Source organism: Xyrauchen texanus, chromosome 41 (genome assembly GCF_025860055.1).
Source record: "Xyrauchen texanus isolate HMW12.3.18 chromosome 41, RBS_HiC_50CHRs, whole genome shotgun sequence".
Lineage (NCBI taxonomy): Eukaryota > Metazoa > Chordata > Actinopteri > Cypriniformes > Catostomidae > Xyrauchen > Xyrauchen texanus.
In genome coordinates, this window is record NC_068316.1 from 30,864,780 (window position 1) to 30,879,657 (window position 14,878).

The 14,878-nt window shown below is 36.9% G+C and overlaps 1 protein-coding gene across 1 annotated transcript in view; it reads right to left on the bottom strand.

Annotated features, from left to right (window-relative positions):
- LOC127634477 (histone-lysine N-methyltransferase 2C-like) overlaps window positions 1-14,878 on the bottom strand; it is a 232,070-nt gene that overhangs the window by 46,032 nt on the left and 171,160 nt on the right. Inside the window, 4 exon segments of the mRNA XM_052114063.1 lie at window positions 7,892-8,081; window positions 11,187-11,308; window positions 12,809-12,928; window positions 14,001-14,129. Of these exon segments, the coding sequence (XP_051970023.1) occupies window positions 7,892-8,081; window positions 11,187-11,308; window positions 12,809-12,928; window positions 14,001-14,129 (561 nt within the window).

Genomic DNA, 14,878 nt, shown 5'->3' on the forward strand with positions numbered 1-14,878 from the left:
TGATCAGTGTAGACATGAGATGTTTTCTTTGTTGTCTTACAGAGATAATATTTCACTTTGTAATTCTTTTTATAGTCATTCAATCTGTGAAGTATTGCAACAAAATTCTGCATACTTGCATTTCTGAGAATGAGAGCCTTCATTTGAAATTTGACTTGTGGGGCTGGGACAATTCCCATCATCGATTACAGAAATAGTCGATTTGCATAACATGCGTCGGTGCATTGCAATGGAATAATTAAAATGGCATCACCCGGTTTAAGCATGGATTCCACAAAGAACAAACTGCAGCTAAAAAAACTTGCCCATGGTGATCTAAAGCATGGGAGTATTTTAGCCAGAAACCCAACGATGTGGTGCGGTGTAAGATATGCAAATTGGAAATGGCTTATCACAGCCGTACAACCGCCATGAACGAACACTTTAAGTGAAAGCATCCCGGATTGCTTGTCAAAACGGCAGCACCGTAAGTCCTGTTTACTTTTTGTCCCCCACCCAAACATTATATAGTATTACATAAAACACATGTTTCTGTTAGTAAAATTCACTTAAAATATATTTTCTAAATGTTTCCTCATCGCCCCCATGTTAAAAGTAATTTCTGCACCACTGCTAACGTAACTTTACACCATGTGTCATCTAATTTTGTTATTTGGCTGTTTTATATTTTTTGTTTACTTTAAAGGCCATGCAGCCCTCTACATATGCGAGTAAATTTCGCACTATGCAACCAAAAACATCTGTTATTAGCCACTAGCAAGTAAACTTTAACATTGAACAGAGGATAAAGCACTTGTCTCATTCAGAACTCCGAGTATCTCATGGAACCGCACCATGCAACGTCACAAGAGCAGCTCTCTTGAGAGTGTGTGAAGATGAATCACTTCTCAAGCGCTCTGATGTGCACGCCGTCTACAGAAGCTTGCACCAAACTTCCACGAAAATGTAAACAAGGTGTAAATGGATTCGTTTTGTGAACGCAAAGCACTCCAGTTTCACATAAAGACCATGTAATGTCAAATATCTGTGGTCATTGTGGGTATATTCACGCAGTGAGACAGAGGTGACGCTCCATTTCTGTGGAGATGATCAAATGCATGTAACAGAAGCTCAAAGTCTTCCTTCATGAGAAATAAGGGCTTGTGAGTTTATCAGAAAGCCTTAAAATAATGTGTTAAAGTGAAGAATATAAGTCAGAAATATTTTACTTTTGCATAATATAATACAATATAATATAATATAATATTATATTATAGCTATACTGGTTAGCTGGGTTACAAAAGAAACAAAAGAAAACAAAACTCAAGAAATAATCTCTTGCAGATACATACATCACATAAATTTGAATTGTTTTATGTAAAAGTAGACATTTTAAGCTTTCTTTAGACATATGTTTCATGTTTGTGTGATAAGTATTCGCAGAGTTTCAGTTCATTTTTGTGACGTGTTTCAGAAATATGCTCGTGAACACAGAGACTGCTGAAAGCTCACCCTTTTTATTTTCTTTATTTTACAAAAGCACAAGATTTTGTTGTTATTGTGAGTGTACACAAATAAAAGTACACCCTTTATAGTCTCTAATGATGTCTTACACCTATCTGAATGCCCCAAAATGACGGAGAATTTTAGACGTTTCCGCTGTAATGACAAAAATATCCAGCAGTACGCGCCGACACGTCCGTCAACCCCAGAGGGTTAAACACCTAGCCCTGTCCATCGGGTCCGGAGAGTGATGCAGAGCTCAAGAGGCTAAGGATGAAGCATGCAAAAAAGTACTATGGAGGCCAAAAAACTGATCAAGTGGCCCATCAAGTACCTTTAATTTGTAAAGTATCACATTTTGTGGATTAAATGGACATTTATTTTCCAAAACCTACTACGCTGCCTTTGTACACAATATTTTGAGGCATCAAAGTCTGTTCAAAAAGTAAATACCATCCAGGATACCTTCTTTTGGTCAGAATCTAAGGCAGTACGACGCATGTATGCTTCACATGCAAGGAAATTGCTAAATTGTTAAGAGCGCAATTAAAAGATTCATCAAATATGGTGGACGAAGCATGAGAAATGTTGATTATGAAAATACTTATTCATTCAATTCTAAAAAGTATTTATAAAACAGTACAATCCAATTCAAAATTTACAACTTTACCCAATATTGTTTGTGTTGTATTGTATATCTGTATGCTTATTAGAGGATCACATCATTAGCTTTGCAACATGCTAACGTCAAACTCTTTTGGAATCGACTTGAGGTGTCCTGTGTGCTTTGCCTGAGGAGTATGACACAGCATTTGTATGAGTTGCCTATATATAGTAGATTGTTCCAAATTAGTCACTTGTTTTCAGTTAAGATGTTGCCTTAGAAGGAAGCTGCCTATGTAAGCAACAAGGCAGCTCACTAGGTTTTAGAAAAGAGCCGTTATCTTGAGATACAATTCTTCATACAGTGATATAAGATTTTGGAAATATCGCCTCCCCTCTAATGCTACCTGAAATTGCAGTGTTAGACTACTGCTGCAGTCAAAGCCTCAATAGCATTGAACTGAATGTATAAAGATGCATTTATATTAACATACCAGAAATTAAACACATATTTCAAGAATAAAACTCTATAAAGGGGTTAAATAACAGATTCTGGAGAACAAAGAGAGAAGCTTTGCTCTATGGGAGATGAAAATCTCTAAGGACAAACAAGTGGGCCTGAAAGCCTTCAAATAGCTTTGTGATTGCTCACCAAACGAACACACACAAGCCATCTAAACCCTGAGCTGCGACTGCCAGCTTCCTAAACTCCCAGAGAGCCGAGACTGGGAATTCAGAAAAGTGCTGGCAAATTGTTTTTTTTTTTTAAAGATTTTATGTTGGCTGTGGTCGGGATCTGCTAGGCTGGGTGTAAATGAGGGCTGACAGAACTGAGTAGAAGGAGAAATGGTAAAGAATGAGATGTTTGAACAAGCTCTTCAGCCTTCAAAGCAAAAGTTCACCCAAAATGAAAATTCATTTATGATTTACTCAGCCTAATATCCTTGAAAACCAGTATGACTATTTCTGGGATACATTTTAAATAATAAATGAGAAAAACCTTTTTGCCATATAATGAATGTTAATAGTGACTCCGTCACAAAACCACTATACAAACACAATAAACTACTTGTGCACTATATCCCAAGTCTTCTGAAACCACATGATCACTTTGTGTAATAAAAATACCAAATTTCAGTCACCACGGCAAACGCCTTTTGTGTTCCATGGAAAATGTCATACAGGCTAGAGTAAATAATAATGATAATAATGAACAACTCTTTAAGAGTATGCAAATCAGGACTGAAGAGAACACAGAATAAGTACACAGGGGCAAAATTTCAATTGTACGGTGCATCTTTCTTAAGATCCATGAATAGATGTGCAGATGGTCTCTAATGCAGTCTCTGCTGGGGTTATATTTGCAGGATTGCACAATGCCGTTGGGTTGTGTGTTGCAGTCAGAGTGTGCAAAGGGGAACAGAAAGACACAACGATAATGTACATTATACCTCCCTGCAGAAATCACTGCAGATTTGCACAGGAAAATGTGAGATGACAGGTTCGTGTGTATCTTTTAAACAGAGAGTCAATTCACAGTGGATACAGGAACCTCTTTGGGCAGCACTTTATGTATGTATGTATGTAAACAATACCTTACAAAAGTTTGGAAACACATTATATTTTTATGCATGTGAAAGAAAGTTCTGATTTCATTCACAGAAGATGCTTTAAATTGATCAGGAATTACAGTCAAGACATTTATAAAGTTAAAAATGACTATTCTATTTAAATAAATTCAAACGTTCTGTTCGTCCAAGAATCGTGCACTTGCAGCACTGACACCTCAGGCATTCTAGCAGTCAGTTTATTATGATCTTGTTCAAGTTTCATCACATGCTTTCTGCAGCACTTTCCAAATATGTAATTGGCTTGTAGGGCACTTCTCACACATTTTTAACAACAGCTCAACACCTCAAACTTTGATTCATCCATCAATAATAATAATTTCTAATCATTAATCACTCAATATTTTGTTATTCTCATCAGCAGTAGTGATGTTTCATTCTTGAATTAATTGCTCTCGTTCACCTCCATACACTGACTCCTATTTATCGTTCACTGACGTTCTCATCCCTGTAAAGACGGACTATAGCGTGAGCCAATAGCATTCGAGTGCGGGCTGTGAAGGAGCATATCATTGGTTTGACCAACTGAAGGTATACGGCCCTTCACTGAATGAGCGAGGATCAGGATCTGTTGATCAACTGAATGAGAGGAGGCGGCTCTCCTTCGTTTACTTCAGTAATCTTGTTCAAGAACAGAAATTGGCTTGATGAGTTATTAGTGAAAGTGGCTGATCTCGTTACAATAACATCAGGAATAGAATCACTTAAAATGATTTTTAAGCTCATACTGTTGTAAAGTCATGCACAGCAGTTCACACATTGATAGCTATGCTTTGTTGTCATTTGTGGGGATAACACTTATGATGCTTAAACCCTCTGCTGAATTCTCAGTAGATTTGTAGATATGCAAATATAATTAGACTTGTTTTGGTCATGAACGAACCTGTGCTTTATCAACGGTTTAATGACTCCCTCAAAAAACATAAGACATTCATTTGTTACCACATACTGGTTAAGGAGTGATTTACAATACTGTCACATAATGAATCAGTGAACAAATCTTATCATCTAGAGTTAAATAAGAGGTTTTTGATATAACGTTATAGAAATTGTGAAATGATTGATTTGATTTGTCATTTTTGTTAATAATTGGAATGATTAAGATACATGAAACATACTGCCAATAAATAGACAGTCACAATAATAACTTGTATGATTTGTCTGTATTCTTCAAGCGATTTCTGTTACTTTTAGAACTTTATAAATGTTTATTATAGTGCTAATAGTGTCACTGGGGGGCAGTGGTGGGGGCAGTGTTGGCTCAGTGGTTGAGGCTCAGGGTTACTGATCAGAAGGTCGGGGGTTCAAGCCCCAGCACCACCAAGATGCCACTGTTGGGCCCTTGAGCAAGGCCCTTAACTCCAGGTTGCTCCGGGGGGATTGTCCCTGTAATAAGTGCACTGTAAGTCGCTTTGGATAAAAGCGTCTGCCAAATGCATAAATGTAAATGTAAATGTAATGTCATTGGGGGCTGAGCCCCCCTCAGATTGAGATGCTACAGTCACACCTGGTTTATATTATCTATTTGTTTTTATGTTTAGTAAAAATAGTGCATGTAATTTTCTGCATTTTATTATTTGACATTACAAGACGAACATGAATAACACATCTATAATGATACAAAGGACATTTTAAGCTATTCCCCAATCGACACGTAAATACAGGTCCGGTGTTGCGGGCTCACGGATGCACAAACGGCACCTCTGCTATAAAACATTCCTAGGGGAACACTGCTCTGTACTTGTTTTCTGATTGTTGTGCATATGGGCTGTGCATTCCCCTCTCTATCCTGGTCAGATCCAGTTTGACTTCTTTCAAGACAAACTGGATAAACTCCATAGTGACGCAAGTGAGCGAGCATTGACCTAAAAAATGATGTAACGTACAAAGAGACTGAATGTGATTCACCAGAATCATGCTGACAGATGAGGTACCATAATTAAAATGACACTGTTATGATTGTTTCACTACAAACTTTGAGACTAAACTAAAACATCTTATCAGCTAACATCGCATACTGATACACACATACAGCTAAATACTACCCAACTATACCACACAGTTTACTGTTGCACTATTGTATGTTTTGTATGTCTTATGTTGTACTACGATCAAGAAAACAGTGCATTTGCTTAATTTTATCCTGTATACCTGACTTTTAGTACAAAGAGAAGATTATTTGAAAGTTATTAAGCAAGGTAGCTTGCAATTTGTTAGCGTTAGCAGGCAATATCAAGTTAACTAAAATGACACAGATCAATCCTTATGGCACTATATTTCACATGCTTTGCAGTTATTTAAGATTACCTGTCCAATAACAATGCCAATTCAGGGTCAGCTTTGACCCCGAAAACCAAACGAAGGTTCCACCAGTAATCAAATGCCCTGCCGATGTTCACTCTAGTTTTCACTCGACCACGATCATATTCCTGATTAACCAGACGGGATTCAGTAGATAAATGTTTTTTTGTTGTTTTTTTTGGCTTACTCTGAGTTTGTGTTGGGGTCAGAGTTTCCGCTAGAAAAAAATGGTGCAGGTCAAAGTGACCGGCAGAGGTTTCGTTTTACGGACATTTTGATGATATGCCGGTCAAATATATCGCCTCTTAATTAGTCAAGTTGAGGAAAACTGGAGGCAGTCTATGTAACTTAAAAAATGACATAATCAGGCCGTATAGAATGCAACATATTATTATTAGCTTAACTTTCAAATAGACGAAAAAAAAAACATGAACGTCCGATTGGCGTCAATCAACGGCAATTGTATTTTACTGTGGTTTCACACACATTCACTTTTTGAAACATTGAGGCACGGATGTACCTAATACAAATAAATAAAACATCTCCAGTTAACTAGCAGATCATTCATTTAGTCCGTTATTAAATAAGAGATCTAGCGCTAAAATCTGTTGTTTTTTAAATCAAGCTGAGCGCCGTGTCCGCTGCTATCAGTTGCATGGACGACACGCTGCGCGAAGTTGCGCAATCTTCACTAGGACGACGCTGTTTCAATCTATCGCCGTTGCGGAGACTCTCGATTAATTCCGCGAAATCACAAAATAAAATGCACACAAACGTGTCCCTGCTTGATATAGACTGTAACCATGCACTGATGAACATAGGCTATTCAGTTTTGATGATAGAGAAAAAAACTGCACGAATGCGCGGATTAGAAGCACTGATCTATCTATAATGAGATGTTCCTGATTCACCATCGTCTGGCCTCTGAAAAAGCTTTTAAAGCTAGTCTGCCTGGGCCTGGCCATATTTGAAACGTCTCACTCAATCGTTCGTTGTTTAGGTCTATATTGCAGCCGTTTTAGGCGTGCGCTTTATTTGAAATGCAGCATGCGATGTTGTTTCATAACTTTCAAACGATAGAGCCTGTTCCTTTATAACATAGCAAGAGATCGGTGTATTTTTGCTTTATACATTTTAGGCTTATTCTCAAATTCAGATTGTGTTAGGGGGACGGGATTATTAGGCAATTTTAATCGGACAATTTGACCGGAGAGATTTAATTTTGTCGGACATTTAATTTTTTTTACCGGCCAATGTCCGGTAATTACCGGACAACGGAAACCCTGGTTGGGGTCAGTGTTGTGTTGGGAGCTGAACGTTTTCTGGATTCCATCTCTAAGATAATGTTATCTAGTGTTGCAGTTTGTTGTTGAATGTCACATCCTTTGGATTTTCCCAGCAAAAGCGACCCGCTCCCTTCACATGAAAATCAGTCTACAGGCTTTAATAGGCAACCTAAAAAGTCTGAGAAGGACTAATTTTTTAAAGTTGCGTTACAAGCAGTTCACTCATTGGCAAATTATTTTTTTTACATATTGCACCTAAGGATTTCATGACACATTATTTTCTTGGAACTTTGATGTCACAGGAAAAAATTTAATTTGAAAATAAATGTAAATATAAAACAGTTATTTCAAAGAGTAATAATATTAATTTGCAGCATTAATAATGTTTAAGGTATGTTTTGTGCAATTTAACGCATCTGTAGTGAAGAGAAACATCAATGTCTTAGTGTTTCCAAACTTTTAAACAGTAGTGTATACACACACATTACTATATATTGTAAATTATATGACAGGAAGACAGACAGAGAGATAGACAGACAAGTAGACAGATTGATTTTTACAGGAGCAATATTAAAGTATAGCTGAACATACGTAGAGGGCCTGCTTTAGGTGGAACTGGATTTGCTGTGGCACTCAGAAGCGGGTCAGATAACAGGTCCAGAAAGCTGCTGCTCTGTGATTTGCCATCTGTATGCCTCGTTTCTCCCTCAACGAGCCGGGTTTCCAGAGCTGGCTTGTTCTGCTTGCTTTTAGCCAGCAGTACTTTCCCAAAGAACGCCTCCTGTAACATAAAAACAAACACTAGTTAATAACACAGCCTCTCGTAATACATCACACGCAAGCCCGAAAGATGACACATTTACTGTCACTCCCTCAGCAGCTGTGGTCACTAGTATTTATTATTATTATATTTGTATTAACTAATGCCGGGGTAATATAATGCAAAGTATAATCAAATAAATTTACACAAAATAATTTATAAATGGCAAATATAAAAAGTTTGCTAGATTTATGCTGCTAAATTAGGTGGAAACATTCAGTGAAAATGGTCCATTGATATGATTCCTGGGATTAGATTGACTTGAATGTGTTTTTGCATAAATCAGTCAGTACTGACTGTGTTATATCGATTTCCGATTCATGAACGAATCAATTCTGACTTCTATGACTTCCATTCAAATGTATCGCATTTTTTAAACACATTTTCTACCCGCAAATCATTCTGCATTTCCTTGAGGGATCCTGACCATGTCATGATGGAGCAGCTGAAAGACCTCCTTCCTTCAGTAAGGGTCAGTTTTGCTGTGTTGGAGCAAATTTACCTCGTTTTATTAAACGCTGCCAGGAGATGCAGCAGAATGAGTTTAATATCTTGTATAATGAAGGCTGAAATAGCTGCTATGCCCATACATGGCGAGCCTACTTATACCTGTGAGCGCCCGCGTTTAAAACTGTTCTGGCAACTTGTGAGGAGCCACTTTCACGACCAGCTGTGAGTTAAACGCTTACGAATGTCAAGGGCTATTTTCGAAGAATTGCTTTGTTGTGATGTTGATTGGAAACACGTGTCGTGTACAAATTAGCAAAACACTTCATCGCTTTGCAAATAAATTGTTACCATCACCTTAATGCACATTTTAACTCTAGAAAATCCACCAAAACTTTAAAGCAAACTCTGAAAGTTTATGCACATTTCAAGCATTTCCATTCAGGTTTTCTTAAGCACAAATTTTTAATTAGCATAAAAATGTGACTGCTCCCAACTGTGTTAAAACATTAAAGACCTAATGTGCTGCGGTTTAAATCATTGATTCAAGTCATTCCTCTGGTGATGACCTTTAAGTCTAATTTCAGGTTTGACGAGCAGCAGCAGATAAAGTGACATCTGTTACAGTTAATGCATCACTGACTCTCAGCGCTGCACGAGATGCTCTTTACAAGAGTGCCTTGTTATCTCCGCACATGCTCATTAAAGCCCTGACCACATCACCTCATTCCCCCACATCAAACACATTCACTCTGATGTGAAGAAACATCCTGGCAAACCTGTAATTAAGTAATTAGCAGATGCTTTAATCTCAAGTGAATTACAGTACACTTATAACAGGTTGAGTCCCTATGGAGTAACTTGTGGTAAAAGGAATGTTCCAGGTTTAATGGGTACATGCAATTCTAGGAATATTTTCGACTTGAAAATATTGTTCCAGTAAGTCACTTACAATGGAAGTAAATGGGGTCCATAAACAGTCTATAAACATTAAAATACACAGAAGTATACCCAAAAGACTCAAACACTACACATGTTAACATGAATTAAGTGTGATCAAATTTCTGCGTTTACAGTGTTGTGTCGTCATGGCTTCAAAAATCATGACTAAGAGTAAAAGATTATAACTAAGTGATTTTATCATACTATACTGTAATAATGTTAATACGAATAATGCTTAAGTCTTGTGGCTGTACTATTTTAATGTTTATAGACTGGCCCTATGTATTTACATGGGACGATATTAACTTTTTCTTGTGGTAATCAACAATATGCCAACAAATGCTGTTGACTGAACATAACTTGTATTGAACCAAGAATATTCCTTTAACTTCTATGGAGATCATCGGAGTTATACAGAAAATTATTTTGAATTATTCCTAAATTTGCAAAAACAAACACAAATCGGTGATTCTCATAAAACCTTACAAGAAAAGGTCCTGGTGCTATGTAGAAAATGAAGCCTATTTTTCGGGCCATTCGTATTTTACATTGTGAGAATTCTTTTTTAATTTTACATTTTCTTTAATTATTATATTATATTTGATTTCATTTTATTTTATGATTTCACAGACTTATCCTGTACTGTTTTTTAGTAATAAAGGTACCACGGTTTCTCACATGATCAGAACGCACACACAAGCAATGCAATATGACATAAGCAATGTAATACCATATCATTAGGTATAAATTTAACAAAAACTAGCCAGCTGTTTTAAGTCCACAAAAACAGTACGCGTGCTGAATGCAAGTCGCTAAAATACTGGACAAATCTCTCTCTCTCTCTCTCTCTCTGTCTCTGTCTCTGTCTCTCTCACACACAGACAGACAGACAGAGAGAGAGAGAGAGAGAGAGACAGAGAGAGACAGAGAGAGAGAGACAGAGAGAGAGATTCAAATATGAATAAAAGCACTAGGTTTAAACTGACGCATCTTCTGGACTGTGTCGGTGATCCTAATGAACTATAACCTTTCTTCTTCTGAGTGCACAGCCAATTGTAAGTGTGAGCAGAAATGGCACGGCGGGTGCCGTCATGTTGATGAGACTTTTATAACATTTTGGGGGTTTATACAGAAATATATAATAAGGTTCTGATCCATCATGACACACGGGGAAATGTGAAGCAGATGTAATAAAACACACAAATAAAAAGACAAATTCTCCTATAAGATATTCATAGTTAGGGTTAAAAAGACTCGAGTCGTTTTTGAAATAATCCCGTCTTTTGTGTACAGTCCAGTCTGAAATCATTTAGGTCGAGTCTGGAGTCCTCATCTCTGTTATGACACACATTTTCCCCACCAATTCTCATTACCGCAATGCAGTAAATGTAGGCTTTATTTTCTTTGTGCAAAATATAATTTAAGATTTCTTTCATATAGATTTGGGGTTAAATATGACCAGGACATTTTCTTGACATCTTTCACAAGAATCGTCCAAATCGTGCTTACAGTAATTCACTTACAATAGAGGTCAATGGGGTTAGACATATTACTGGAATAAATATTCAAATATTCAGTATTTCTAAAGAACAGCCACAAGTCATTATTTGTGTCAATAAAACATTATATGTTAACATGTAAATCAACACATTTAAATGAATATTTGTTGATAATGACCTGTAGGTATGAGGGGAAGGCTTCCTCTAGTTTGGTTTTCTTCTTCCTGTATCTCTTCTTGACTTTCTCCAGAGGTTCAGCCAGAGGAGTCTCGTCCACAAGAGTGTCTGGTTCATTCCAACCTGGTAATGAGATTAGCAGAACTTTAAAACAGATGCAACAACTCACCCAAAAAAGTGAAAGTTCTGTCATTATTTACTCACTCTGATGTTGCTCCAAACTTGTGTGCGTTTTAATATTTCGGGAAAAAAACCATACATTTTAATCTATTTCTCACCCAAAGTGATATATTAATTCAAAACATGTGGAATATAGCACACACTAATGGACTAGTTTCATCATAGTTTTATAGAGTATGTTTCCTTGGAGCTTGACAGAGGTGGTCACTATGAACTGTTGTAGTAAGAAAAAGAGCTGCATGAAAACGCTTTAAAATATCTTATGTGTTTCACAAAGAAAATCGAACAGGTTTGGAATGACATCATGATAAATAATGACATTTACATTTATTCATTTGACAGACACGTTTATCTAAAGCGACTTACAAAAGAGGTATAATACATCATAAGCGATTCCTTTTAAGGAGACGTCTTAAAATTAACATCAGAATAGTAGTATCCAAGACAGATTAGAGCAGAGGTTCTCAAACTTTTTGACTTAATGGCCCCCCACTGTCCAACACAATATTTGAAGGCTCCCTCGCCCAAAACTAGACACGTCTGATTAGAATAATTAATCATGGATCATTTTTGATTCTAGAAGTTTCAGAAAGTCTGTTTATAATGTGTGGGCATACATCTTAATGTATTTTTAGCATTTTAAAATGTTTTATTTTAAATTCATTTTAAGTCATCTTGAGGCCCCCTTTGAAGGGGGGTCCCGGCCCCCTGGTTGAGAACAACTGGACTAGAATACAACAAAAATAAAACAAATATGGTTACAAGACATTAACAGTCATGCTGGGAGTTATATACATTACACATGCACCAAATACAAAATAACACACATTCAATGTCAATTTTGAGATATTATGAAAAACACTTGTAAAGCTACAAGGTTCAAATATTTCAGAAACTAGAATATATCACAAACAAAATATGCATGTTCATCACACATTTAGCCAATCTTCTTGTGTGTATTCAAAAATCAAACTGAATCTATACTGGACTTTATTCAATAACTTTAATGTTTGTACATCATAAATAACTTCCATAATATAAGTTTGACTTGTAATGAATTGTATGTTACACGTTTATGATATAGCCGTTTATAAGATGATATTGTTTTTGTAATTAAAGCAGGCAAAGGCCACTTACAATATGATCAAGTCAAAGTCTTTAGACTGTTTACACTGTACAACACTTATACCATTAACTTTAATAACTTCTGCTGTGTTAAAATTGGATTTTGCTTGTGTTACAATATATTATACTCTAAAGTATTATGAATAGGGGGAGTCTTATAATGTATTATAACTGTAGTTATAATTATTTATGAGAAGTTATAACTTATTATAAGGTGTAATATGAGACATTATGAATGCCGTATAATGCATTATAAATACAGATTCATAGAAATTGTTTCCAACTATTCCTTTAAAACCTGATAAATCCAGAGCTTACCTTCCTGTTTCCCCATAAAGTTCTCTGTAAGTGAGCTTGTGGAGTCTTTCCGACTGAGGGATGCCTTGCATTTCCCCTGCCCTGCTTTGCTCCTTTGACGCACCATAAAGCCACCAATACCTGAAAGCAAGATGGGGAACCAAAACCTTATTTCAGTTAACACAGTGAAAGCTGTTGGACCTTTAAACAGGGTGATAGATACAGTCAAGTATTAATTATGTTGGACCCTGACAGTGAAATCTTGGCATTCATCTCCATAATTCAGGATGACGTATGAGCCTTGGGTCAGGAACAGGTGATTCATCTTGGCCCCGCTCCTGGAGGAACCATTTCAGGCAAGTTTATTTCTAGTTGTGCCACATCGACTGAGTCTGACCCAAAAACTTCCCTCCCAACTCGGCCAACCGTACGGACACAGAGTAATCCAAAAAAACCCAAAGAGCGCCACGAGAGACTCGAGAGTTGATTTATGGAGAGCAAATACGGATTCCAGTTTATCTAAATATTGCTGCACTGCCTGCAACACTTCCAGAAGAGGAAGTCAAACAAAAGACTTAAGAGGTTTTAAAGGAATATTTCAGGTTTAATACAAGTTAATCTAAATCACCAGCATTTGTGGCATAATGTTGATTACCACAAAAGAGAAGGAGGGACGAGTCGAAACAAATATTTTGGCAATCAACATTATGCCACAAATGTTGTTGATTGAGCTTAACTTGTATTGAACCTGGAATATTCCCTTAAAGACAACACATGTCAGACCACAATTCAATACATTACAAACAGCCATTTGCAGCCACTACATATTCATCTTATTCATGACCCAGTAAAATAATAGTAACAATTGAGTGATGCATGCACAAGAGGGTCTTTAAGATCAAAATTAATCTAGAGAAGACACACAGCCTAACGATGAATTCAGCTCGCAGTGGTGAAGTTAACAAATAGCAGTGAAAATACTGTACATATATGTCAATATAATAAATTAAATGGGCGGCAGTGCTTCTAAAGGACATTTCTTTAAAGCGATTACTTTCTTCTAAGAGAGAATGTTCTTTCCGGAGTTCTCCTTGGCTTGGAGCAAAAGCACCGTGGGATGCCATTTAATGTCCAGAATTTGCAGTCGCACTATTTCACAGTTCAGTGGTGCTGTCCTTTCTGATAAGTACACCTTTCTCTCTAGCTCTCTCACCCGGTCTGTACGGCTTCCTCTTCCTCTTCTTGTTGCTGTCGCTGCCATCAGCCCCCTTCAGGTGGTCATCGCTGGGCTTGCGCTCTGGGCTGGAGTCAGATTTCACATCACAGTCCATCAGTTCGCCCTCTGCAATGCGGTCAAACAACACAGAGCATTGTAGATTCTGATTACACCAAACTAAACATGATTATATGGTTGTATTTTGTAATTTGCATTTAGCATTGTTTTTCCCCTCTGTATGTGACCCTATCAGAAAGAGACGAGAAATGCATTTTTGAGTCGTGACCCACCAGTTGAGAAACACTGATCTAATTTGCACAGAGATGTGTGCCTAAAAACACAAAAACACAGCTTGCAATTACTCACTAGATAATGTGGTACAGTAAATTACATTAATAATCACCTCTAATAACAATAGAATTCACATCTGTGTGCAGTGCCATCTGTTTAAAAAAATCACACACAGATATTGAAAGTTGGGAGAGATTGAGTGCACTAAAATGAAGTAGAGGATTGTTTTGAGAAATGTCTGGTACAAAATGAAGTCAAACTATTCATTTCCACGTGCAAGTGAAAGAATGAGCTTAACTTTCAGAAAGTTTTGATCGTCTGGAGACCAAACTAAAATGAGACTCGCGATTTTCGCAACCTTGATACCAAAAATTTGGACACGTCTAAATGCAGTTTAAACCACTTATATTGTCATTTTATTATTTTCTAGCAATAAATACAAATAAATCAAATGACCACAAAAATTAATACAATTATTAAAGGAGCAATATGTAACATTGTCATCAAGTGTTTAAAATGGGTATTGCAGTCCAAATTCCAAATAGAGTCGTCTCTCCTGCCCCCTCATCCCCAGAATCAAAGCT